The sequence below is a fragment of the Puma concolor genome, chromosome A2 (genome assembly GCF_028749965.1).
Source record: "Puma concolor isolate L17-30 chromosome A2, mPumCon1.1.hap2, whole genome shotgun sequence".
Taxonomy (NCBI): domain Eukaryota; kingdom Metazoa; phylum Chordata; class Mammalia; order Carnivora; family Felidae; genus Puma; species Puma concolor.
Window position 1 is genome coordinate 74,620,969 of NC_141668.1, and position 27,384 is coordinate 74,648,352.

General features: G+C 36.6%; 2 protein-coding genes and 1 long non-coding RNA gene across 4 annotated transcripts in view; 2 read left to right on the forward strand and 1 right to left on the reverse strand.

Annotated features, from left to right (window-relative positions):
* Positions 1–7,564: 7,564 nt before the first annotated feature.
* LOC147583269 (uncharacterized) overlaps positions 7,565–27,384 on the reverse strand; it is a 61,030-nt gene continuing 41,210 nt past the window's right edge. Inside the window, exons 2-3 of the long non-coding RNA XR_015247526.1 lie at positions 10,493–10,579; positions 7,565–9,956 (exon numbers count right to left, since the gene is read on the reverse strand). This is a non-coding gene — a long non-coding RNA (uncharacterized LOC147583269). The remainder of the gene's footprint in view (positions 9,957–10,492; positions 10,580–27,384) is intronic.
* LOC147583270 (uncharacterized) lies at positions 18,212–20,314 on the forward strand. The gene is given in 4 exon segments (XM_086680261.1): positions 18,212–19,718; positions 19,720–19,774; positions 19,777–19,959; positions 19,962–20,314. Coding segments are annotated over 4 exon segments (1,989 nt in total). The 5' UTR covers positions 18,212–18,320.
* Positions 23,997–27,384, forward strand: part of LOC112867013 (leucine-rich repeat and death domain-containing protein 1) — a 29,904-nt gene continuing 26,516 nt past the window's right edge. Inside the window, exon 1 of one of the 2 annotated variants that reach the window (XM_025929974.2) lies at positions 23,997–24,180. In XM_025929974.2, the coding sequence (XP_025785759.2) occupies positions 24,012–24,180 (169 nt within the window). In that variant the 5' untranslated portion in view covers positions 23,997–24,011. Of the gene's footprint in view, positions 24,181–26,663; positions 26,777–27,384 lie in introns of those variants that run through there. The other variant, XR_015247515.1, reaches the window with a different exon arrangement.

Genomic DNA, 27,384 nt, shown 5'->3' on the forward strand with positions numbered 1-27,384 from the left:
CCAAACCTAATATTTCAGCCTCAGATTCTCTTCTGAACTCTGGATCTTAATTTCCAATTTCTTGCTGCTCTAGCTCCACCTAAATGGCCTACAAAAAGAACGTCTATTTCATCACAGCTGGAAACCGAATTTGTTTACTTGCTCAATTCTATCCTTCCACTTGTATTCTGTTTGGTTAGTGGCACCATCAAATTGCAGCCAGTTGCTTATCCTGGAAATCTTGGAGTGGTCTTCAACTTCTCTCCCCTTTATTACCCTCGACATTCCACTTATCAAATCTTGTCAAATTTCTTATGAGTCCTTTCCCATTTCCTTCCTCCCTAGTTGCCCTGCATCCGCCTTAGTTGAAGTCCTTCCCACCTGTTCCTAGGTTTGGTGTTACTTCCTCCCTTGCCTCTCCTGGCTGAGGCTGTACACTCTGCCCACTTATCTGCCACACTGGTGCCAAGTTCACCTTTCTTATGGATCTGATCATTTCATTACCCTCTGAAAGCTTTTCATGGTTCCTTACTATATTACAATTAAATTCCATGTCCTCAGTATTGAATGCAGGGCCCTTAATTACATGGTCACTAATGTTCCTATCCAAATTAATGTGTAACCACTTTTCCCACACTTATCCTGTGCTCCAACCCAGTGTTTCCTAATCCTGGCACTGCAGTCATGTGAGGAGTTTCAATACATTATGACTCAATAAATCTAGGGTGGGATTCAAGGATTTCTGTTGGTAAAGTATCCAGTGTGATTTTGATATACAGCTAGGGTTTAGAACTCTTATAACCAACTTTAACTAGGAGTTAGCTGAATGCTTTTCCTTTCACAGAGGGAGGTGAGGATGCAATGTTACTACATCAAACAACTCCCTGCCCCATAGAATACAGTGTACCCTCCTGGAGTTACACAGTAATGCAGCCTTGTAGAGAAGGGAAGGAAAGACTATTAACGTAGCATGGCTATTAAAGGCTTAAAAAATATATAGCATTAGAAAGTCAATTTTCAGGGGTACCTGGGTGACTCAGTCAGCTAAGTGTCTGACTCTTAATTTCAGCTCAGGTCGTGATCTCTTGGTTCATGGGATGAAGCCCCATATCAGGCTGTGTGCTGGCAGTGTTCTCTCTCTCCTCTTTCTGCCCCTCCTCTGCTTGTGCTTGCTCTCTCTCTCAAAATAAATAAATAAACGTTAAAAAAAAAAAAGTCAATTTTCAAATAAGGTATTGAGAGGAAAAACTGATCATTGTCTGTCAGACCATAACAAACCAGAAATAACCAATAATGGAGAAATGCAAGTAGGTTTTAATGAGTGCCTAGGATTGGCCAGGCATTATATGTGCACTGGGGATAAAAGACACCTTTTTCCTTTTCATCTTTTTTCAATAAATTTGAGTGCCTTTTATGTGCCAGGGATCCATTGCCAAGAAAAACAAAGCCCCTGCCTTTAGGGAACAAATTTTAATGAGGGAGACAATAAATACTCATGGAAATATATATTTATAAAATCTATAAGTGTGATGAAAGAAAAATAAGTGTATTATGTAAGCATAAAGAGGGAAACTTGATCTAGCCTTAGAGATCAGGAGAGGCACCCCTGAGCCAGTGATGCTTAAGCTCGCATCTGAGGGATGGGAGTGACAGAAACATATGAGGGAGAAGGGAAATGGGATGAGACGTTTTGACCTCAAGAGTGGTCCTGGAGAATTGATACAATTTTCTCATTTTTAGCTAAGAAGTAAATTTAAACAATTGTTTATCCAAATCACAACAAATGAGTTTCCATTGTAGAAATAAAACCAGAACAGTTAACATTGCACATGATAAATGTATTAGGAAAAAAACTTGGCAAAGAACGTTACATCTTGTAAGATTTAAAGTTACCAAAACTGACCCCCCCCAAAAATTAGACTTGATAGAAATATGTAAAAAAGTAAAACTGGCCACAGGTTTTTTTTTTTTTTTTTTAAAGTTTATTTCTTTTGAGAGACAGAGAAAGCAAGCACAAGTTGGGGAGGGGCAGATAGAAAAGAGGGTGGAGAGAGAGAGAGAATCCCAAACAGGCTATGCTCTGTCATCTTGGAGCCTAACATGGGGCTCAGTCTCATGAACCATGAGATTATGACCTGAGCTGAAATCAAGAGTCAGACACTCAACCGACTGAGCCACCCAGGGGCCCACGGTTCTTGACCAAATTTAATGGATAAATTGCTTCAATAAAATTTAAAATTTAATTTGAAGGGTGCCGGGGTGGCTCAGTTGGTTAAGCGACTGACTCTTGGTTTCAACTCAGGTCATGATCTCACAGTCGAAGGATCAAGCCCTGCATTAGGCTTATGCTGACAGAGCCGAGCCTGCTTGGGATTCTCTTTCTTCCTCTCTCTCTCTCTGCCCCTTCCCTGCTCGCTCGCTCTCTCTCTCAAAATAAATAATACACTTAAAATAAATGAAAAAATAAAATAAAATTTGATCCTGAGGAACCCAATAGCAAAAACTGTAATTAGAAGAATTTGATATATGCAAAAAACTGTTTGATGAATCAATTCCTTGCTTTATAACTTATTCAGTAAAAAATACTTCCAATGAAAATAATTTTAGTAAAATGAAAATGGAAAAAATATAAATTGTTTTTGCTGTGTAGAAAACTGGTGAAGGAATTAAAGTGACTTGAGTCCATGCAAAAAATACTTTCTCAGCAAAAATCCACTTGTGATGGTATGATTCTCATTTAAAGTTTGTATTCATAAGGTCAGAGTGCAGAGGTAGGCAGACCGAAAAGGCCCTAAAGCAAAAGAAGGGTAAGTGCTAGGAGTTCTTAGAGGCCTGCGGCCTGGAGGTAAATGAAATATATTTCAGACTTCTTAGAGTGTGAGAAAGGTAATTGCAATACATTGTACCAATTTCTATGTTAGAAGGAAGCACTGGTTATTCAGGATTTTCTGGAAGGGCACCAACCATGGATGGGAAATTAGGGTCATACCCATTAGTTAAATAATAACAATAGCTAATACTTAAAATGTGCCTACTATGTGCCTTGCAGTTGTTTTAGATATATTAATTAATGTAACCCTTACAATAGTCACTCTGAAGCAGATACTGTTATTACCATTTTACAGATGAAGAAACAGAAAGTTAAGTAGCTTTTGCCAAAGAGAATATTAAGCGGTGGAGCTCAGATTCATATCTAGGTAGTCTGCCTCAGGGTATTAATGAACCAGGACCGTGGTGTAAGATTATAATAAAAACAAGATATTTGTTTTCTTCTAAAAAGCTTAGGAGTCAAACTTACTAACAGTGTTGTAAATATTTTTACTTTCATATATTGTATAACTTTGAAGACAATTGTATATGGAGAGGTTATGTTACTTGTCTAAGGCCAAAAACCATCCTAGAGTCAGAATTCAAAATTTGGCAGTCTGCCTTCTGTATTCAGACATTTGTCAGATAAAGGAGAGGGAGATGAAGAGGTTTAAAAAAAAAAAAAAAAGCGACCATATCTTGAAGGATGTTGTGTTCCCTGCTAATGAGGGGCCATTGGAGCCTTTGGGACTTGACTAACTTAGATTGGTGTGTTACAAGATCACCCTGGGCCAGTGTACAGAAGGGCTAAAAGGGGTCTGAGTGAGAAAGTATAAGACAGTGGGGAGAAGTGGATTCACGTTTTGACAAAACCCAGTGACCTTTTGGGTTTGCGAAATAAGAGTCATAAATCTCATCTTTCTGTCCTGGGCAACTGGAAAATGGTATCATACTGCCTAATATAAGGAATGGAGATCATTTGGCGAAATGTATTGAGTTCCACTGAGAAACGGGCAAAGGTAGAGCAGCTCCAAAGCATCTCATTAGGCAAATGGACATCAGTATGCAAAAAAAAAATAGCTTGGTACCATCCTGCATAGTTTGTATTCAATAAATTTCATATGGCCAAAAATTAAATATTAAATCTAAATGTCAACAGAGAAAAAGAGACTAGTATATTTTAGTGGCAGAGCACATTCATTTATGGATATCATAAGAGATAAGAGATGTCTAAAATGCCTTTTAGGGGCACCTGGGTGACTTAGTTGGTTAAGTGGCTGACTTCAGCTCAGTTCATGATCTCGTGGTTCATGAGTTTGAGCCCCGCGTCAGGCTCTGTGCTGACAGCTCAGAGCCTGGAGTCTGCTTCAGATTCTGTGTCTCCCTCTCTCTCTGCCCCTTCCCCACTCACGCTTTCTCTCTGGCTCTCAAAAAAGTGAATAAATGTTTAAAAGTATTTTTTTAATAGAATAAAATGCCTTTTAAATGTACACAATACAAAGGAAAGAAAAAGAATCAAGGAATTTAGAGCAACCGAATCTCATACCTGGCTAACAGGAATGCAAACTGGTGAAACCATTTTGGAAGAGTTTGGTAGTTTCCAAGTTAAAAAAAAACACCTACTGTAGAACCAAGTCATTCCACTCCTAGAAATTTATCAAAGAAACAAAAACTTATATTCACACAAAAATCTGTAATCAGATGTATATACGTTACACTTTCAATTTTTTTCACAATTCATATGAGATATAACAATTGATAACTGCTCCAAATTGGAAACAACCCAAATATCCTTTGATGGTGAATGAAACAAACTCAGATACATCCATATCAAATACTACTCAGCAACAAAAAAGAATAAACAATTCATGAACAATATGGATGAATTTCAAATACTAACTGAAAGAAGCCAGACTCAAAAAGTTACAAATTGTAACATTCCATTTGTATGACATTCTGGGAGAGGCAAAACTGTAATAAGGTCAGAAAACAATTAGTAATCATCAGAGGATTAGAATGGGAGTGAGGAGATGTGGGACTATAAAGGGGAAGCATGAGGGAATTTGGGGAAGTAAAAAAACTGTTCTATATTTTGACTGTGATTGACAAATAGTATATCTTTGTCACATCTCATGAAATTGTACATCAAAATAGGAAATTTTACTACACATAAATTCTAAAAGCACATATGAGAAAAGATCATGGGTGCCTGGGTGGTGCAGTCAGTTAAGCATCTGACTGTTGATCTTGGCTCAGGTCATGATCTCACAGTTTGTGAGTTCGAGTTCCACAATGGGCTGTGTGTTGATGGAGAGGAACCTGCTTGGGATTGTCTCTCCTCTCTGTCCCTCACCCACTTGTGCTCTCTCCCCAAATAAATAAACTTAAAAAAAATTGAAAAGAAAAAAATAAAAGATCATAACTTGTTATGTAAATGTTGAAAATTTACCAAAAATATATAAAAATTTAGTAGGAATGTCAGTATTCAAATTCCAGTAGGGAGTAGTCAGAGGTTAACAGAGAGACTATATGTTCAGAAATGCAGACAACTTTAAATTATGGGGGGAACACCTACCTGGGTAGCTCAGTTGGTTAAGCATCTGACTCTTGATTTTGGCTCAGGTCATGATCTCACGGTTCGTGGGTTTGAGCCCTGCACCAGGCTCTGCACTTGCAGTGTGGAACATGCTTGGGAGTCTCTCTCTTCCTCTCTGTCTGCCCCTCCCCTGCATTCTCTCTCTCAAAAATAAATAAAATATGGGGAAATATAAAACTTTGCTAATAAAAATGCAAAATCTTGTTAAATTATTTAAATTCTATGAAATAACTAATTACATTAATAAAAATCAATGTTGGCACAGGACTGAGACAACATACAAGAATATTTCTGGTTGCTTCTAAAAATTGGTTTAATCTTTTGGTAAAACAGTCTGGAGAATATTTACCCCCTTTGAATTGACTCCACACTGAGGGCACTCAAAGGATGAGCCCACTGACCTCACTTTCTCATTTGCAGTGCTTTACTGGTATAATTTCTCCTGCTTGCTTAGAGAGTAGACTGTATGTGCTCCAATTCAACGGGGGAAAAAATAATAGTTTTCCAACAGGACGGTAAAAATGAAAATTGTAGAGTTAAAAATAATGCATATCCAAAGCAATTGTTTTTAAAGGAAGTCTCCGCCAGAGCATACTAAAAGCTTTAGTTAGAAATCATAAAATTATGTCATCAACTCAATTGTATGAGCAAATAACGCAAGTATAAATCCCACACCAGTAATTAGCAAATCATTTGTTGACTTTTGGAATGTGCTATGTGATGTTTTAATAACACGCCTTCCCAGTTACATTTTACAGATGTTGATTATACTTTGTGTTTGTATTTATTGAATATATACCAGTGAGGCCATGAAAGGATAAGTCATCTGAAGACAGAAAAATGGATAAAAAAATTTCACTTAAGTCAAATGTGTGCTATTTTTCCTTTCTAAATTGTTTGCTTCCAGTTAATGTTGGAATAGTTTTGTACACACAACCACTAGGAGGAAGAAAAGCCAGTATGGGTTTTTAATTTATTTCAACTATTTCACTCACAAGTAACTAAGTGTATATAGTTAAAAGTTGGATTTTAATTAATATTATCTGAACTTTGGCTTACTTGATAAATCATTTACTATTTGAAAATATAGGGACCACATATCTTATGTTACATAACAGTTTAAAAATAGGGCTTTACTAACTGCTATCAAGTTATTAAGTTTCCCTTCTTAAGTCATAATCAGTCATTGAAAAAAATGGTAAAATATATCATTCACATTTACAATTCCAAGATGGATTAAATAAACACTATGATGAGAGCATGACAAAATGTTTTTGAAACTTATTTTCTAGTTATGAATAAACTTTGAGACAGTTCTAGGTAAAGATAATCTAATTTGCTTTTTAATGTGGAGTTTAAATCACAAGTCAGAAACTTCATAAACTCCCTAAAAGAAAGGGAATGAAAAAAAAAAAAAGGATAAGAAAACTACCTGTATTCCAAAGACCAAAGGTAATACAAATTGACATATTAAAATTAAGAAGCTTTTTTCACTTCTGCTTTATGCTGAGTAAGGAAAGTAAGTATAATAAGCAGCAGCTTTGAATGCCTTGATTGAAAAAACAAAAAATACAGACTTCTGGAACACCATCAAATCATATGTATTTCCAACAGTATTAGTGTAAAAGCAGTGGAATATAATAGAGAACCCAGAAATAAAGCCACACATATTTAGCCAATTAATTTACAACAAAGGAATCAATCATATACAATGGGAAAAGGACAGTCTCTTCAATAAATGGGGCTGGGGAAACTGGACCACTGTCTTAACAGTATGCACAAAAATTAACATAAAATGGATTAATGATTTGAATATAAGACCCAAAACCATAAACTCCTAAATAGAAAATATAGGGGGGTAAGCTCCTTGCCATTGGTCTTAGTGAGGAGTTTTTGGATTTGACACCAAAAGCAAAGGCAGCAAAAAATAAGTAAATATGGGACTACATCAAACTAAAAACTGTACAGCAAAGGAAACCATCAACAAAATGAAAAGGCAACCAATAGAATGGGAGAAAGTATTTGCAAGTTATATATCTATAAGGGGGTTAATACCCAAGGTATGTAAAGAACTCATACAACTCAATAGCAAAAAAAAAAAAAAAAAAATTTAAAAATGGGCAGACGATCTGAAGAGACATTTTTTTAAAAGTTTATTTATTTTTGAAAGAGAGCAGAGAGAGAGAGGGAGACACAGAATCTGAAGCAGGCTCCAGACTCTGAGCTGTCAGTGCAGAGCCCAATGCAGGGCTCCAACCCACGAACCGTGAGATCATGACCTGAGCTGAAGTCAGACACCTAACCGACTGACCATCCAGGGGCCCCTGAATGGACATTTTCCCAAAGATATACAGATGGCCAACAGGCATGTGAAAAAGTACTCAACATCACTCATCATCAGGGAAATGCAAATCAAAATCACAATGAGATATCACCTCACACCTGTTAGAATGGCTAGTATCAAAAAGAAAATGGGGCACCTAGGTGGCTCAGTCAGTTGAGCAACTGACTTGATTTCAGCTCAGGTCATGATCCCAGGGTTGTGGGATTGAGCCCTGCGTTGGGTTCCACACTGAGCGTGGATCCTGCTTATGAGTCCGTCTCTCTCTCTGACCCTCTCCCCCTCTTGTGCTCTCTAAAATAGCATTAAAAATTAAAAAAAAAAAAAAGTGTTGGCAAAGGTGTGGAGAAATGGGAATGCTTGTGCACTACTGGTGGAAATGTAAACTGGTACAGCCACTATGGAAAACAGTATGAAGTTTCCTCAAAAAATTACAAATAGAACTGCCATATGATCTGGCAATTGCACTTCTGGGTATTTATCCAAAGGAAATGGAAACACTAACTCAAAAAAAAAAATACATGTACCCCCATGTTCCCTGTAGTATTATTTACAATAGCTAAGACATAACAACAACCTAAGTGTCCATCAATGAATGAATGAATGGGTTTTAAAAAGAGCCATACTTATATATTTATACAATGGGATATTATTCAGCCATAAAAAAGGAATATTGCCATTACCAACAACACGGATGGACCTTGAGAGCATTATACTAAGTGAAGTAAGTCAGATGGAGAAACACAAATACCATATGATCTCACTTATACGTGGAATCTAAAACAACAAAAACAAAAGCAAACTCATAGGGAAAACAGATTGGTGGTTGCCAGAGGCAGGGGGTAAGGGGTGGGTGAAATGGGTGAAAGAAGTCCAAAAGGGACAAAATTCCAGTTATGAATTAAGTCATGGGAATATAGTTAATATAGTTAATAAGTCATGGTGATTATAGTTAATACTACTGTATATTTGAAATTTGCTAAAAGAGTAGATCTTAAAAGTTCATAGGAAAAAAGTTTTTGTAACTGTATGGTGTTGGATGTTAACTAGACTTACTGTGGTGATCATTTTGCAACATACGCAAATATCAAATCACTATTTTGTACACCAGAAACTAATGTTATATGTCAATTATATCTCAGTTTTAAAAAAGACAAAATATAGACTTCTGGAACACAAGCAAATTATATGTATTTCCAATTAGTCACAAAGTTCTTAACTTTAAGCAGATGACAACTTGCCAATTAAATCCACAAAACAGGATACTAAAAGGCTACACGTGTAGAATTATAGAAAAGGGAACCTCAATGCTTTCCATATATTCTAAGAAGCTAATTGCATTCATTTTTCAACTTCAAATTTCAAATTGGAATTTGGCGGTGACAGAGGGCCTGGGAGATCCATACACTAAAACAATTTGAACTGTTGCAAGCTATGGAAAAGCGCTAGGGAAAGTGATAGGTCAACCACCCTGGTAACCAGGAGAACGGTGACTCTTCACCAAGGTGGAGTGCCCTACTCTGCAAAGGCCTCTGCAAATGAAAGGAGAGCATTTGATGTGAGTCTATGGATAATATGCATTGGAGATTTTCTGTTAATTTAGTACTCTAAGAAAATTTTAAACACCACCTTGAAATAGGGATGTGATAGTGTTCATGAAAAGATATGAATGAATTCAAGCGATGTTTTTAGAATACTTTATTCAGTTGTAGTAAAACTCATTGGTTCAGTTTTGTTATATTTTAAATATTTGTGTTAGTAAACCAAACAAGATCATTTTTAAGTTTTCTATTTCTTTTTTCTAAAAACTTTATATCAGGTTTTTCAATTACATCTCATATTTATGACTACAAAAACTCCCTATATTTTTTTTCTGATAAATGCCATGGTTTGGTTATACTAGTCTAGAACCAAATCAGTCTTGTAACCTCAACCTTTCTCGTTTAGATGAAAGGAGAAGGCAGGTCACAGTCACTCCTGGAACCTTCTCAAATAGCAGCCCCCTGTCCTGTGTCCACACTCTCTTCCCAGTATCCTTCCTTGGAACTGCAAAGGCAGACCCGCCTGCAAATCTCCAAACCCTTGGGATGTCGGCGATCCCTTTAAACAGTGGTGCAGTCGTCACCTCACGAGATGAGCAAGCTCAGTTATTCCTGGGCCCTGGCAGCGCACCTTCAGCCTGGTTCGTGGTTTGGGACCCCAGCTGGGGTGGAAGAATGGCCAGATGGGTTGCTGAGACCAAAAGAGATTCCGTGAGGCGGTTTGAGAGAACAGTGATAGACTGGGTCTTCCACGTCACTAAGTGCCATTTTCACCTGGCTCTGTAGCCTGCTGTTCACTTCGCAGTTAGGAAAACAATGCTCGGTAGAAGCACCTGGAGTTCTCTAACCTAAACGTGGCCGCTGGCGCGCGTCCCTCTAGGAGAACTGAATGGAGACCCCGGCCTCCCCGCCGGTGTCGTAGTGTGACCCAGGCCAGCTCAGAAACGCGCAGGGGCGCGGCGGATCCGAGACGCTGGGGGCACAGGGTGGCGTCAGTGCGGGACAGCAGGTCTCCGCTATCGCCCGAGTTGCTGGATGCTTCCCTGCCCGTATCCCTGTCCTGTCTGCGACTTGAGTCGCAGCCGCTGAGAGGCTCCAGGTGAAGCAAAGAGCTGTGACTTATTTAGGCCACCATCCTCAAATCCAAAACCAAGTTTTCTTCTCCCATTTCCCCTCAACACCTACAGCTCTTTATGTCCTCTCTCTTCATGCCCCAGGGATACCCACCTCTGGCATGTGTGAGTCCTGTCTCACATTGCTTTAGCCTCTGTTGAGGGGCCTTTATTCCACACTCCAGGAAACAATTTGTTAATGCTGCAAGATATTAAAACGTCCTGCGGTTAGTGTCCAGGTCTTTCAAATAGGTAACAAATTACATAGAATTGTCCAACTTGGCTAGTATTTATGAAAACAGAGTTGGGATCTGTTTTTGCCTATTAGGTTGGCAGTATTTACTCTTTTTTAAAGAAATGTTTATTTGTTTATTTTGAGAGTGCATAAGCAGGGGAGGGGCCAGAGAAAGGAAGAGAGAATCCCAAGCAGGCTCCAGTGCTGTCAGCACACAGATGGCTCAATCTCAGGAACCAAAAGTTCATGAACTACAGCAGAAATCAGGAGTAGCAAGCTTACCAGGCACAGAGCCACCCAGGCACCCCCGTATTTACTTTTAAGTGAGTCTCTCAGTGCTTGTGAAAATGAGGGGGGAAAAAGACTCTCTCCTATAGATTTTAAGAATGTTATTTTGCTATGTGGATCAGCCTTCAAAATATTTACATGCTAATGGTTATACAATTGATAACACAGACGAGAACAGAATTTGGCAGGCAGGAAAGATAATGCTTTTCAAATATTTTATTTCAAATCACAGTATGTTAACTACAATGTATATATCCTGTGATGATGATAATGTTCAATATCTGCACTGTTCAGTAAGGTGGTCACTAGGCACATTTGGCTGTTACACACTTGAAATGTGGCTAGTGTGACTGAGAAGCTAAATTATAATTTTCTTTAATTTAAATTGAAATAGCCACGTGTAGCTACTGCTACCATAGTAGACAATGATGCTATATAGTAAGGTCTCAATTTTGTAAAAAACCAAAAACAAAAAACAATAGTAGTATGTATGATATTACCACTGGTTATCTCTAGGAAGCATTTATAGAGAACATCATAGTTGCTTCTTCAGCATCTGTTCTTCCTTTGGGTTTGGGCTGCTCTATCTCCCTGAGCACGCATGCGTGCACACACACACACACACACACACACATTTCCTCTGTGATATTTGGGGTAGGCAAATGCTAACCCTGGCTACGGGGGTGAGCCATACTATCTAAAATAATATTACTCTGACTCCTGGCCACAGTCATTGATACAAGATTGGGCATTTGACCTAATTTGGGCCAATAGAATAAGCGATCTCATCTCTGACTCTATTTCTCCTCTATTACCAGTCCAAACTGGATGCAGCATTCACCATTAATTTGTAGGTATCTAACACAAAGACCAGAGCAGCCCTTGTGTCGTTAAGTGTTTCATCTTACGCTCTTTTGTTATACAACAATGTGAATGTACCGAATGCTACTAACTACACACTTTAAAATAATTAAAATGATAAACTTTACATATATTTTACCACAATTAAAAAAATAAAAACAACCCTTTTGCAGAAACACAACCATACACCTGGGGAAAAAACTACCGTGAACTGTGGTAACCCATCAAGATCACAATCCCATGTATGCCACACTTACAAAGAAAGCCCTAGGGCTACAGCCACCTGAAAAAGCCATCCCACAAAAGTCAAATGCACAATCTGGGCTGCTGCAAAATGTCGAGGTCAAAACTCTACAGCCATAAACCATGGACCCTTAACACCCCAGAGACTTAATTTCTCCAGAATCAGAGAAACCCCAACGTGGGCTTGAACTCATGAACTGTGAGATCATGACCTGAGCCGAAGTTGGATACTCAACCAACTGAGCCACCCAGGTACCCCAGTTCCCCCCCAATTTTGACATAATTACTTTATCATCACACAGATGGACAATCTTGGCTCCCTTAACAAGTATTCAATCCTTTTTTATTCTATGCAAGCCAGCTGACTAGAACACATATCTTGTAGGCAGAAAGACCTGGAGGGAACCCAGAAGGAGCTGAGGTCATTAGTTATTCAAGTGTTCTCTGTAAAGGAGATATTCTGGAGATGAGGTTCAAGGCCAAGGGCATTACACAGATGGAGTTTCCTCTATATAGAAATATGAAGCCAGGAGAAGGAAGTTACTTCACCACGTCTTGAGAAGAAAAAGAAAACTTGGACAAACCAGTAACCATCACATATAATAAGTAAGAGATCAAAAAAAAATTTTTACAGGGGTACCTTTGTGGCTCAGTCGGTTAAGCATCCAACTTCAGTTCAGGTCATTATCTCTCAATTCATGAGTTCAAGCCCCGCATTGGGCTCTATGCTGACAGCTCAGAGCCTAGAGCCAGCATGGGATTCTGTGCCTCCCTCTCTCTCTGCCCCTTCCCTGCTTGTGCTCTGTCTCTCTCAAAAAATAAAATAAAAAATGTTAAAAAATTTAAAAAAATTACAGAACTTGTAGGGAACAGATTATCCCTATAACATAAAATGCTTCAACAAATAGATAATTAGCTTACTTTATGAGGTTAACCTTGACAACAAAACTGGATAAGAACATTACAAAAAAGTAAAATTATCAACAAAATTGCTAATAATATAGGCATAAAAACTCTGAGTAAATGTTACATGTAATTCAGAAGTGAATTAAAAAGCAATGTATCATGACCAAGTTTGATTTACCCTCAGAATGCCAGATGTTCAATAAAGCAAATCTATTAATGTAATATACCACATTAGCAGATTAAAAATATAAGACAAAGATAGCTGCTATCATTCCCCCTATTCCACATTGTACTTACTGAAGGGCTTGAAAAATGCACTAAGACAATACATGAGTCAGAGAATTGGATAAGAAGAAACAAATACTGCCAATATTTATGACACTGTCTTTATAAAAAAATCTAGGAGGATGTATAAAGCCCAGTCATATTACTGAAGACAAGATCAACAAACAAAAACCATTAGTGTTCCTATATACCAATATTTAAAAAACTAAAAAAAGACATAGAAATCAGATATCATTCCTAATAGCAAAAGAGATATACCATGTTATTAAATAGGAAGAATCAATATCATAAATGTATCACTTCTCTCCCAAATTAGTTCACAAATTTAATCCAATTCTTATTGAAATACAAGCAAGATATTTTGTGGAACTTGGACCCTGACATTGATCTGGGTATGTAAAGGATTGAGAATAACCACCATAGTTTTGAAGAAAAAGGATAAGGGAAGAGGACTATCTCTACCAGGTACCAAGATTTATTATAAAGTTATAATAATTAAAACATGTGCTTTGATGAAAACTTAGACAAATATATAAAAGGAATAGAACTGAAAGTCAGAAACAGCTCTACACATATGACTGAGGCAGCATTAGAAATCAGTGAAGAAAGAATTTACTATTGAATATATTGCAAACCAGCTAGGCATATGAGAAAAATTAAATTAGATCCCTTCCTTACAGCATATGCAAAATAATTTCCAAATGGATTAAGAACTAACTGTGAGAGACAAAGCATAATTTTTTTAAAAAATTGTGCTGGATATATACCATTTACCACTTACATCATCTGTTAGTCTTTGCTGCATAGGAAACACTTTAAGCTCACGATTCTGTAAGCCATTTGGGGTTGGCTCAGTTAGACAATTCTTCTGATATTGGTGGCTGGGCTCACTCATGCATTTGTGGTCAGCTGTCTGTCACCTAGATCACTCTGCTTCTGAGTGTTGGCTGGCTGAAGGCTGGAGTCAGTAGCCAACTGTCTCTCATCATCCAGTAAGCTATCCAGACTTCTTCACACAGCATAGATGGTAGGGGTCTCAAAAACTGTGAGAGGACAGTCAGTCTCCCAGTGTCTGAGTGCTTTTCAAATTTCTGTCTGTATCTTGGTTGCTAATGCCCCATTGACCAAAATCAGTCACATGGCCAACGTGAGATTCAAGAGATGAGGAAATAGACTCTACTTCTTGGGACACGTACAGACATTGGAAAACTTGTGGCCATTTTTGTAATCTCCATTCTCTGATTCTGCTTTGTGCCCCAAAGGGCTAAACTGTAGGGACTTCATCAAGGGTCCCTCATGCTCTCTGGCTTCCCTATTAGTTTAGCCAACAGGGAGCTGCAGCAGAAGCTAAGAATGGAGGAGAATGAGAATGAGGATTTATTCCCCTGGCTCTCTTTGCTATAGCATTGCTGCAGGCTGTGTTCATTCACCAGGTCCCAAGCTCCAGTCAGGTGGCCTTTGTCCACAGTGTACTGTCTGGGTTCTCTCTCACTTCCACTTCAGGCTTAGGAGTATCAGTGGGGCTTACTGTACTAGCTCTAGGATACAACACTCTCCTCTGTGATTTCCCTACACTCTACCCATACCTTTGTAAATAAACTGTTAAACTTTCCTCAAGTTTACAAATTCAGACTTTGAATTTGAGGGGATCATGTTCTCGTATGATACAGAAGTAAATATAGAAGACTTTTTTCAAGTCACAAAAAGCAAAAACCATAAAATTAAAACACTACAAAACACATTGTGGAAATAGAAAATCATAAACCCAAATACTTGGACTCAGCCATGGTTAAAGTTAAAGCCAAAGGCCATACATTTTGAGAAACTTTGAGTGGAGATGATTTGGACACAGATAATTTTAATAATCTTTAGCACTAAGTTAAACAAAAGCCAAAAATATATTGATTAAATCACAGTCTGGCCTGGTGTGGTTAAGGCTCTACTGAAATTAGTTCTATGCATGATATAAAATAATTTATTTAATATGCCTCCTATAATGGACATTTATGTTATTTCTAATATGTTACTATTAAAAACTATGTTTTTTGCATCCACTTAAGAATTCATTCTCTATCCTTGGGGCACCTGGGTGGCTCAGTTGGTTAAGCATCCGACTCTTGGTTTCGGCTCAGATCATGATCTCAAGGTTCGTGGGTTCAGGCCCCACATTGGGCTCCATGCTGGCAGTGTGAAATCTGTTTAGGATTGTCTCTCTCTCTCTTCCCACCCCCCGCCCCTCCCCTATGTGCACTCTCTTTCTCAAAATAAATAAATAAACTTAAAAATATATTTTAAAAAAGAATTCATTCTCTATCCTAATGTCATGAAGACATCTTCCAACTTCATATACTTGAAATCTCACTGTTTTATTTTTCACATTTAAATCTATAATCCACCTAAAATTGATTTTTGTGGATGGCAAGATAGGAGTCAAATATCTTTTTCTTTCTATATGAATTCCCAGTTGACCCAGAATCAAAAGGCATACTTTCTATAGTGATCTTAGTGCCACCTTTGTCATAAATCAAATCCATATATAACATTGGTTCCTCCTTTTAATTTCAACCTTTTTATGATCTTATGCTTTAGAGTCATGGTTCATAAATAGCACTTAGGTTTTTTGTTTGTTCGTTTGTTTTTAATCTGACTTTGAATTGGTTATTTAGTCCATTCACATTTATTTTGATCATAATATGTTTGGACTTGTTTCTACTTACTTTTAAATATTTTTCTGTCCAATTTCTTTTTCTCTCCTTTAGTACTTTTTAAAAATTCTGGCTGAATATTGTTATTGTTCCTCTTTTCCTTTTCTCCTCTTTTTCTCCTGTGTTTCTCCTTAAAGTTTTTCTCTTTACAAGTCTGGTATTTATTCTCTCTACTTTCATTCTGTTGATAATAAGTCTTAAAAATTAATCAGGGTGCACGGGTGGCTCAGTCATTTAAGCATCCCAAACTCGGTTTCGGCTCATGTCATGATCTCGTGGTTCGTGGGTTCAAGCCCCACATCAGCCTCTGCACTGGCAGCGCAGAGCCTGCTTGGGATTTTCTCTCTCCCTCTGCCCCTCCCCTGCTTGTACTCTTTCTCTGAAAATAAATAAATAAACTTAAAAAAATTATCAAATTTTATCAAGCATGCCTAACACAGTCTTAAAACTGAACAACTTATCTACCTCAGATAAAATAGACTTTAGAATGTTTTAGCTCAGGTCTTGTTTTTTTTTTTATTTTGAAATGATTTTAGATTTACAGAAAAATTGCAATAGTAAAGAGAATTCCTTTCTACCCTTCACCCAGCTTCTCCTAATAGTAAAAGTTTTCATAATCATAGTAAAATTATCAAAACAAGAATACTACTAACTAAACTACAGACTTTATTTGAAATTTATGTTTTTCATTAAGGTCTTTTTTCTGTATCATAATCTAACCCAGGATCCCATATTACATTTAACTGTCAAGTCCCCTTAGTCTCTGACAGTCTATGACAGTTCTGAGTCTTTTTTGTCTTTTATGTCCTCAATATTTTTGAAGATAACTGATCAGTTTTTTTGCAGAATGTCCCTCAATTTGGATTTGTGTGATTTTTTTTCCTGATTTGACTGAGCTTATGCATTTTTGGCAAGAAAAGAGAGCAGAAAAAAACAGCATTTAACATATTGCTGGCTTTTATAATATTTAAAACTTTTATAATGTTTAGAATTTTTGCCTTGAGTAAAGTTGGCCTGTAATTTTTCATACTGTCCGTACTACGTGTTGATGTCAATGTTAATGTGAGTGTCATAAAACAAGCTGGAAAATGTTCCCTCTTTTTCTATCCTCTTGGAGAGTCTGTGAAATGTTGACACCATACCAGTTTAATAGAAAGGATTTAATATATGGAGTTGTGCAGACAAATATTGGAGACCAGAAAAGTAAAGGGGGAACTTCAGTAACACAGAAGATGGTAAAGGATGAAGGGACCAGGGAAAGAGTTTGGGTTATTAAGAACTCCACACCCAGAGGACAGACCTACAGAGCTGGGATCCAGACCTCTGAGGGGGTCCTGCCAGCTGTGTGGGTACTTCAGAAATCACACAAAAGACTCGCAGTCAAGCTTCAGTTCTTAAAAAGTTGTTTTACTTCTAGTTATTCTTACAGAAAGCATCTCTTTATTAAGATATTTTACTTCCACCTATTAGAAAGTTATCATAATGTAATGAATTTCTTAGGAAAAGACACTTCAGTACCATATATAAACCTATAATGTCCACAATGCAAATGGCACTCTGTGCATGTCAGGGAGGTCTGGTGTTCCATCTTCCAAAAATTTGCTAAACTCTTTCATTCCTTCACATCTCTTTTCTCATTTTCTTTGACTTTTTTTTATTCCTTTCTATAATTTTTTAGAAAGAGAAACCTTTAAAAAAATTTTAAATGTTAATTCATCAAAAAATTTTAAAAATGTTTATTTTTGAGAAAGAACATGAGAGGGGGAGAGGCAGAGAGAGAGAGAGAGAGAGAGAGGGACAGAGAATCTGAAACAGGCTCTCCGCTGACAGCAGAGAGCCCTATGCAGGGCTTGAACCCCCCAACTGCGAGGTCATGACCTAAGCCAAAGTCGAAGCTTAACTGACTGAGCTAGACAGGTGCCCCAAATGTTTATTTTTGAGAGGGGGAGGGTGCGTGGGAGCTGGGGAGGGGCAGAGAGATTGGGGGTCAGAGGATTTGAAGGAGGCTCTGCGCTGACAGTGGAGAGCCTGACACCGGGCTCCAACTCATAAACCGTGGGATCATGACCTGAGCCAAAGTTGGGTGCTCGACTGAACAACCCAGATGCCTTTCTTTTCTATAATTTTAATGTGATTTCAAAAGTATCATGTGATACATGTATGTAATCAATAAACTATTTTTTTAACTAGCAATCATATGTAAAATTAACTTATTAGGTATAAATGTATTATTTTATATCTATTAAATTATTCATTATGGAATACGAATTATTTTAAAATTAATTTGTAATTTTGATATCTTTATTATATCTCTTCTTTTAACATCCACATTTGTTTTGTAGGTTCAAAGGAGAAATTTAACATGAAAATTAAAATTGAGTTACAGTCTTGTTTTGGTATAAAACATACCAGCAAATAAGATGTCTGAAAAGGAGGGTACTTCAGAAGAGCTAGAAGATATCACTAGTCAACGTAGGAAAGAATCTGGATCATGGTCAGAAGAGCCTGAATTTATTAAAGAAACATCAAATTCATTAGAGGAAGTTTGTGATGGGAAACCTTCCAGTCAGATTTGTGAAACACATCTTAGAAATGATAAATTGGGTATATATGATGATATATCAGCATTGTCCCCTGAAAATAAATCTAAGAGAAATGAAGAACAAAGGAAAACTCTTCAATTTTCTGAAACAATCACTCTATATGACACCTTTCAGTCAAAAAGTGCTATTTCACAAAGTCCACCATTATCAATGATTGAGATGGTTGCTGAAAATCAGGCTTTCACTGGCTTATCTCATGAAACATTAGAAAAAAACAGTGCACAACTCTCTGAGGAAAATCAGAAAGGACTTGGCTTAGGATCAGATAACTTTACAGTTAACCTCAAGGCCAAGGGTTTACAAGAATTCCCTAAGGACATCTTAAAAATCAAATATGTAAAATATCTATATTTGGATGAGACCCAAATCAAAAGTTTTAAAGGGGCAGACTCAGGTGATCTGCTAGGACTTGAAATTCTATCCTTGCAAGGAAATGGGTTATCATCATTTCTATCTGAAATTCAGTTACTTCATAATTTAAAGATATTAAATGTCAGTCATAATCAAATATCACATATACCTAAAGAAATATCACAGGTTGGGAATATCAGGCAACTCTTTTTTAATAACAATTATATTGAGAATTTTCCTTCTGGGTTAGAAAGTCTTGGAAACTTAGAAATTTTAAGTTCGGCTAAAAATAACTTAAGACATATACCAGACATTCTGTCTAGTTTGAAAAACTTGACGGTTCTCAATCTGGAATATAATCAGTTAACAATATTTCCTAAAGCTCTGTGCTTCCTTCCAAAGTTAATTTCACTAAGCCTTACTGGAAACCTGATAAGCAGTTTGCCAAAAGAAATTAGGGAGCTTAAACATTTAGAAAAACTTTTACTGGATCATAATCAACTTACTTTTTTGGCTGTGGAGATTTTTCAATTGCTCAAAATGAAAGAAATCCTACTAACTGATAATAAACTGGAAGTTATTTCACAGAAAATTGAGAATTTTAAGGAACTCAGAATTCTAATACTTGATAAAAATTTATTAAAAGAAATACCTGAGAAAATTTCCCACTGTGTAATGTTGGAATGCCTTAGTCTTAGTAATAACAAATTAACAGAACTTCCTAAGAACATCCATAAGCTAAAAAATTTAAGAAAACTCCATGTAAACAGAAATAATATAGTGAGAATACCTGAAAATATCTCACATCTTAATAGTATGTTCAGTCTAGAATTTTCAGGAAATGTAATCACAGATGTTCCCATTTGAAGTAAAAAATTGTAGAAAAATAACTAAAGTTGAATTGAGTTATAACAGAATAATGTTTTTCCGGTAGGTTTGTGTGCCTTAGATTCTCTTTATTATTTGAATTTTAATGGAAATTATATTTCAGAAATACCTGTGGATATATCTTTCATTAAACAATTGCTTCATTTAGAGTTAAATAAAAATAAACTCCTCATATTTTCTGAGTATTTATGTTCTCTTATTAATCTTGAATATCTAGATTTGGTAAAAACCAAATAAGGAAAATTCCACCATTTATTTCCAATATGGTATCACTCTGTGTTCTGATTTTATGCTGTAATAAATTTGAAGCTTTTCCTATAGAAGTATGTACCTTAGAAAATTTGCAAGTATTTGATCTTTCAACAAACCAAATACAGAATATCCCTTCAGATATCTGTAACCTAAAAAGAATCCAGAAATTAAACATCTCAAGCAATCAATTTATGTATTTTCCTATTGAGCTGTGCCAACTTCAATCACTGGAAGAGCTGAATATAAATCAGATAAATGGAAGAAAGGCAAGAAACTTATATTTTTGGCCTTGGAGGGAAGTTGGCATTGGAGGGGATTAGAATCTAAACTGTAGTGTATGTGTGTATGTTTTAAAATTAGCTGGAATATTTTATTTGTTTTAAATAGGCTTTTTTCTTTTAAACTCCAAACATGCCTTAAAAATATATTTCTCAACATGAAAGATTCACAGAAAAATATTTCATTAAAATGAAATTCTAAGTAACTAAAGCTGTCAATTTTATAGATTTCTTTTTATTTCAGTTTAATTATAAAAAGGAGTTTTAAAGCCATGGATTATAATATAAACACATTACAGAAAATTTGGAAAAATTGAGAAAAGTAAAAAAAAAAAATCATTCCAGAAGGATACTATTGTAAATATAACTATGGGCCACTGGTCATATGTTGATACAACTTACTTTTAGTGTTTTTTTTATGTATGTGGTTTATGTAAGCAATTATAAAAAGTTTCTACACTCAATTTTAGTTTCTTCTATTTTCACTTAATGTAAGCATTTCCACATAATATAACAAATCTTCCCAGTAATTAATTGTTAGAGCCAATACATGATTTATGTAACTAATCATCTGTTATTAAGTATTTAGAGATATTATAATTTTTCATCATATATAAGGCTATGATGAACTTCATAAAAACAACCTTCTTCATATTTTATTTCCTTAGGGAACTTTTCCTAAAGAACTGCTAGATAAATGGGAATAAATGTTCTTATAGTTTAGCATTTTACTTGAACATAAGAATGAATTTTATAGAAATACTTAAAAAAAATCAAACAATGTTGATTTATATTAAGATCTTAGTAAACTAATGAAAAGGACCCAGCTATTATCTGGCTAAGTTTAATTTGACCATCAGTCAAATTAAAGTGCTTTGATAGAGCTGGACTATTATCTAGAGCAAGATTTCCCAAAGTCTGTCCTTAAAAAACTAGTCCTGTGAACTGCTCCTTAAAAATAGGTGGGTGGGGTGGGGTAGGGGGGAGAGGGGTTCCTGTGATTACATAGCTTTGAGAAGTACTGGTTTCTTCTCTTAAAGAATCACAATGAACGTTAGTGTATTAAAAGCTCTGTAGAGTCCTGCACTAAAGAAATTGGTTTGTTTCTATTTAACTCACATTTCCCAAAGTTACTTACCCTTTTTAAACCTAACACCTGCTATATAATACATTTCCAGAAAGACTACTCCAGGGAATAGTTGCTTAAGTAGCTGGAGTGAAAAACGATGCATGTGTTTCAAAAGTTGTTATTGCACTAACAGGCACTTTTTGGTTCTGCATTATAATCAACTAATTCCTTGTCTGATTTATAATCGTCTCACTTTCTCCTCCTGTATTTTACTGTGCAGATCTACAAGGTTGTGTCCTTAATCTCCTCTTTTTTATTAACTTCATCCCAGACCTCACCACACCATGCACATGACCCTCAAATCTGCGTAACTGGAACTGATCTCCACTACTACTTTAGTCCCATAGTTCTCAGTTTCCCTGGAAATTCCCTGTTCTTCTATTGTCTCAAACTCAACATGACTTCAGAATCAAACTCCTCTTTCTTTCCAATATAACTCTCTTCACAACTCCATTTCTGTCTGTAATGCTGCTTTCTTCAGACCTACTAAATCTAGAAATCATGAAATCAACTTTCTTCCCTTTCCATCACTAGTTATACTGAAACTTACACCAAAATCGTCTCATTTTTTTCCTCTGAAAAAGTTCTTGGATCAACTTCTTCATTTTCCAGTGTCACTGTCTCCAACTGTCCATGGTTATCACTTACTTCATGTCTAGACTACTCCAGGAGCCTCCTGAGTATTCTCTTTGATTCAGTCTCCTATTTCATCAGGACTTGTCAAAGCTATCAGATTTCCTTACTGAGAAAATTACAGAGTACTATTCTCAGGAATCCAGACTGCATACCTATAGCCTACTTGTGGCGAGTGGTTGCCAAGGGCAACATTATTACAACATCACTTCAAAGATCACCAGATGGGGTGCCTGGCTGGCTCAGTCAATAGAGCATATGACTCTTGATCTTGGGCTGTGAGTTCCAGTCCCACATTGGGCATAGAGCTTCCTTAAAAGAAAAAGAGAGAAAAAGAAAGAAAGAAAGAGTAGGCAACCATGTAAAATAAAGCTGGATACCCTTTAAAAAAGAAAAATCACCAGATGGAAAAATGATTTATAAGAACTCTTTTCAAAATATATATATAATTGGAAATATCACTTTGATAACCCACTTGAGGTGAAAGTGAAGTGCCTAAAGGATTGGCAGATGGTCACTAAACAGTCATTTAAAGAAGATAAGTTCAGATTCATCAGAAGGCTTTTATTTGGCTAAGTGAAGGATACCCAACAGGAGTCTTCCTTTCATAGTGGCTCTACTAGCACACAGTTCTTAGGTACTTCATCTAATAAATGTTGAGCAAATAGCGAAAAAGAATATTTGCCTGAAGGAAAGTCAAATTATGAACCTACCCACCTGTCTTGACCTGACTCCTACCTCCTAGGGCCAACTCTTAAGGCCTGCCATGGCCCAGTTCCATCTTCTTTCTCCAAACATACCTTCCTCTGCTTCCTATCACCTGTCTTTGCTGTTCACCTTCTCTCTGGCCCATTTTTATGCATGGTATTTGTCTTGTCTTCAGTGTCCTATGACTTCTACTCAATCCTACTCATTCTTTTTTTTTTTTTTTTAAATATGTATTTATTTATCCCACGTGGTGTGAGATTATGACGTGAGCTGAAACCAAAAGGTAGATGCTTAACCAACTGAGCCACCCAGGTACCCTCAATCCTATTCATTCTTAAGGGGACATTCAAGTCCTATCTGCTACGTGAAGATTTCCTTTAGTTCTTTGATTTGTACTGATATACATTCTCTAAACTTCCACATATCTGTTATTGTACCCTTTATTTTGGCACTGGATTACCTATCATTTAATACTCTTTTCTGATGGTTTCATATGTGTGTATTTTGTTTCCTGAACTAAATTTTAATCTCCTTTAAGTTAGGGACTGTCTTTTATGCTTCTTTTATATATGGAAGAACACTGAGCACAATATTCAGTATTTACCTTGTTTGGTTATTTCTCAATTCAAAATTCTTTTGTTCACTTGTAGAACTTCCTTTGTTTCAAAAGCCATTTGTGATGGCCATATTTTCTCTGAATACATGTATTTCTTCTTCACCATATCAGGGTATCTTAATTCCTGTTATTTTGCAATGCTTTTTTGAGGCTATACTGCCAACCTGTGTGAGTCCATTCTAAAGGGGTTTACTGAGCATTTACTCAAAATATATCATGATTGGGAATGTGTACACAAAAAGTATAAAATGTATATTATGTCACTTAAAAATCCTAGGAAAATACACCAAGGGACTTTAAAAAGCACTGCTGATGAGAACAGGAATAAAGAGATAAAATGTGGTACAGAAAAGTTGGTAAAGACTTTAGGGAGGGAAGAAAGGGATAGTAAGGAACATCAAGTTCTGGGAGAGTGAGGAAAGTGGGTTAATAAGCCATAGGGTTGAATGGGTAGAATTGGTCAGACCAGGGAGGCACTTGGATGCCACAAAATATATTGTGGATTTTAGCAAGGAGGGTGAAAATATCCCTCTTTAAGACCAAAAAACCAAACTTCCATTTTAGACAAGGTTTTAGTCATAGAAATATTTATTAAAAATATAATTGTTTAATCTTTGTTACAGTTAACGAGACTTCCAGAAGAGCTGTCTAATATGACTCAGCTTAAAAGACTTGATATCTCAAATAATGCAATCAGAGAGATTCCAAGAAATATAGGGGAATTGAGAAGTTTGGTTAGTTTAAATGCATACAACAATCAAATATGTTATCTACCACCATCTTTTCTATGTTTACATGATCTCCAGCAACTAAATTTCAGTGGCGAGTGTCAAGCGTAATCAATAAGCATAATCAGTAAGTAGAGTATTCGTGTCTAGGTTGCAAATTTTGCTGACAAGACAGAACAGCAGTCAACATAATGCATTAAGTGCTCATTGGAAGGAAATGCACATCTGAGGTACAGAAAATAAGAGCACAGCATAAGGTCCTGTTGCTTTCCTGAAAGACGTTATAACCAAACTGAGCACCTTGAACATATTCTCATTTCTTTTCTGTCCTCTCTGTCTATACCCAGTCAGTCAGTATTTCTTCCCTTTCTGAACCTGACCTCATCTCTCCCTCTACACAAACTTACCTACACAACCTTAGGTCAGCATTTTCTGTATTTTCCTTTCTGGCTCCCCTAATCCTACCCCTGTACATTACAATACTCAGATACCTTATAGTCTTCTACAAAGTAAATCATTAAATAACAACAAAAAAGTAAATCACTCACTCTAAAGGTATCAGAAACGATTTTCCAAAGCACAATAAATACCAGATTGGTATTTTTCTTAATAATTTTTATTATGGTGGTGCTTGGGTAGCTCAGTGACTTAAGTGTCCAACTCTTGATTTTGGCTCATGTCATGATCTCATGGTTCATGGGATTTGAGCCCCACGTTGGGCTCCAGGCTGACAGCATGAAGCCTGCTTGGGATTCTCTCTCCCTCTCTCTCTGCCCTTCCCCACTCGTACTCTCTTTCTCAAAATAAATAAACTTAAAAAAATAATTTTTATTATGAAATACTTTCAGAAAATTTATTATGAAAAACTTACAGAAAATAAATACCTAGGTACCTACTCCCAGATATAAGGAATGTTAACATTTTTGTTGTATTTACTCGATATATTTTTTAATTGTTAAGAAATAAAATAATGGAGTTGAAATTTCTTTTGTCCTTCTACCCAAACTAGAAGTAACCACTATACTGAAATTGGTATGTATCTTTTTTCCTTCCATGTTTTTATACATATATATAACCATAAACAAGTAATACTATTTTGAGTTTTTAAATTTTACTAAATCTTATCATGCTATATGATAGTGATTTACTACTCTAAAATTTGCTTTTTTCATTTGTCATATTTCTAAAATTAATCCATATTAATATATACATAGACTTATTTCATTCACTTTAAATCCTATATGATATTCAATTATACGGTTAAATAACAATCCATTACCTGGTTGGTAGACAGTTAGGTTGTTTCCAATGTGTTTGCTACTATAAACATCCTGTACATGTTCCTTGTGTACCTCTGCTTGAGTTTCTTTAGTGCGTATAGCTATAAGTAGAATTGCTGCATCAGAAGGTATGCACATCTTCAACTTTACCAGATTTGGGCAAATTGATCTCCAGTGGTTGTACCAGCTAAGCACATGAACCACTGTATTTATGAAATTCTATCTTTCAGTTGGAAGTAGTGTTTACAACCGGAGCCCTGCATCTTCTTAGATTTAGAGGCTTTTCAGAATAAAACAACAAAGGTCATCTTTTTTGGTCAGTAGTCCTAGTAACACAGTAAAACGTACAGTAATGCATCAATACTTAGATATAACGGAACTGACATTTTTCTCCTGAACCTCCCAAACTCCCGGTAAACTGGCTGTGCGGGTACATATCAGTCATTTTACTAATTTTGCAACAACTTGAAGTGAGTTGTAAAAACTCAGTCTGGCAACTGAATTTTTTTGCTCAACCTTTGTGTTTTGGCCAAGTTTTTCTATATTTTAAGGTTACCTAGTTTGTCCAAGGGCAGGATACACTCCACTCAACTACTATTTGTACACAAAAAAATCAGAGGCTGACAAGAGCCCTCTGACCCACTAGAAAATACAACGACGCGTCAGAAGCATAATTCTCTGGAGGCTTTCTGGTACTGAATCAAGACAGAATGGGAAGATCAAAGACTTTTCTGCAAGTGTTGCGTGTTCTCTGCTGGTCCGCATGAGAATTAGAAAAATATATGTCAGGATCCAACCAGGAGACAGAAATCACAACTTAATAACTAAGTATATATACATGTTGTTAACTACAGAAGTGAAAGAGTGAAAGAGAATTCGAAGTTCATGGTAAAGTAGCAATGGCAGGAAGCAATAACCACCCTATGGGTAAGAGAATAAAGTAGAAAAGACAGAATTATGAACACTCAGAAGCTTGAAGGAAGGGGTTTCTCTCTTGCCGCCCCCCCCACGCGAAAACTCCTGAATTGTGAGATCATGACCTGCGTTGCAGTCAGTACTGATTGGTGGCTGCAGTACTGATTGGCGGGTAGCGGCACCTGCGGAGGTCATGATTTCACAGTGAGGGAGTTTTAGCTTGCTGCAGGAGTTTTAGCTTTCGGCCACTTCAGGTTGGGGGGGTGCGGGTGCGTGGGAGAGACTGCGCGCGCGCTAGTGCTAGTTCTGTGAGGGTTGGGACAAGTACAAACTTCAGTTCGTGTTGCTGATGGAGTACGAGTGTTGCCAGGGTGACAGTAAAAGAAAAACTGTCAAGAAATGCTAAGAAGTAGGTTTGGAGCTAAGTGACAGTCGCTAAGCAACTGGCATGCTACAAGTCACCAGCTTTTATTGCCAAGTTTGAACTTAGAAGGGGTGAGTTCGAGTCTTGTCATTTAATCTGTTTCCTCTATTTATAAAGTGAAGCTAACCGAATATCCATGCTATAGATTTGTTTACAGACTGAATGAGACTTTGAAAGCAGGTAGCATACTGTGAAAGCATTATTCAAGCAAAAGATGTTCATATACTCTTGGGAAATAATCGTCTCTGTCACAAACTAGCAAATTTAGGAAGATAACCCTTATGAACCATCAACAAGATGGGAAAGCTATAACTTCTGCTTGTTCACAGACTTGTGGGAATATAATTAGATAAAACTTATGAAAATAGTTTCACAAATGTGAGGTAATATACCAATGAAAGGGATTTATAGCATGGGCTCATAGCATGGGCTTTGGAGTGGAACAGACCTTAGAATTCTAGCTCCATCTTTCAACAGGAATTTTTTTTTAACGTTAACCTTCTGTTTCCTAATCTGTAAATGGAAATGGTATCTACTCTTTGATTTGTGAGGATTAAACAGTTAACTACTAAGCACAAAAACTGATGCAATATAGGTTTTAAACAGGTGTTGGAGCCTCTCTCCAAGAAGCCAAAATAACAAATGAAAGGAAGTAGATTGGCATGTAAACTGCCTGTGG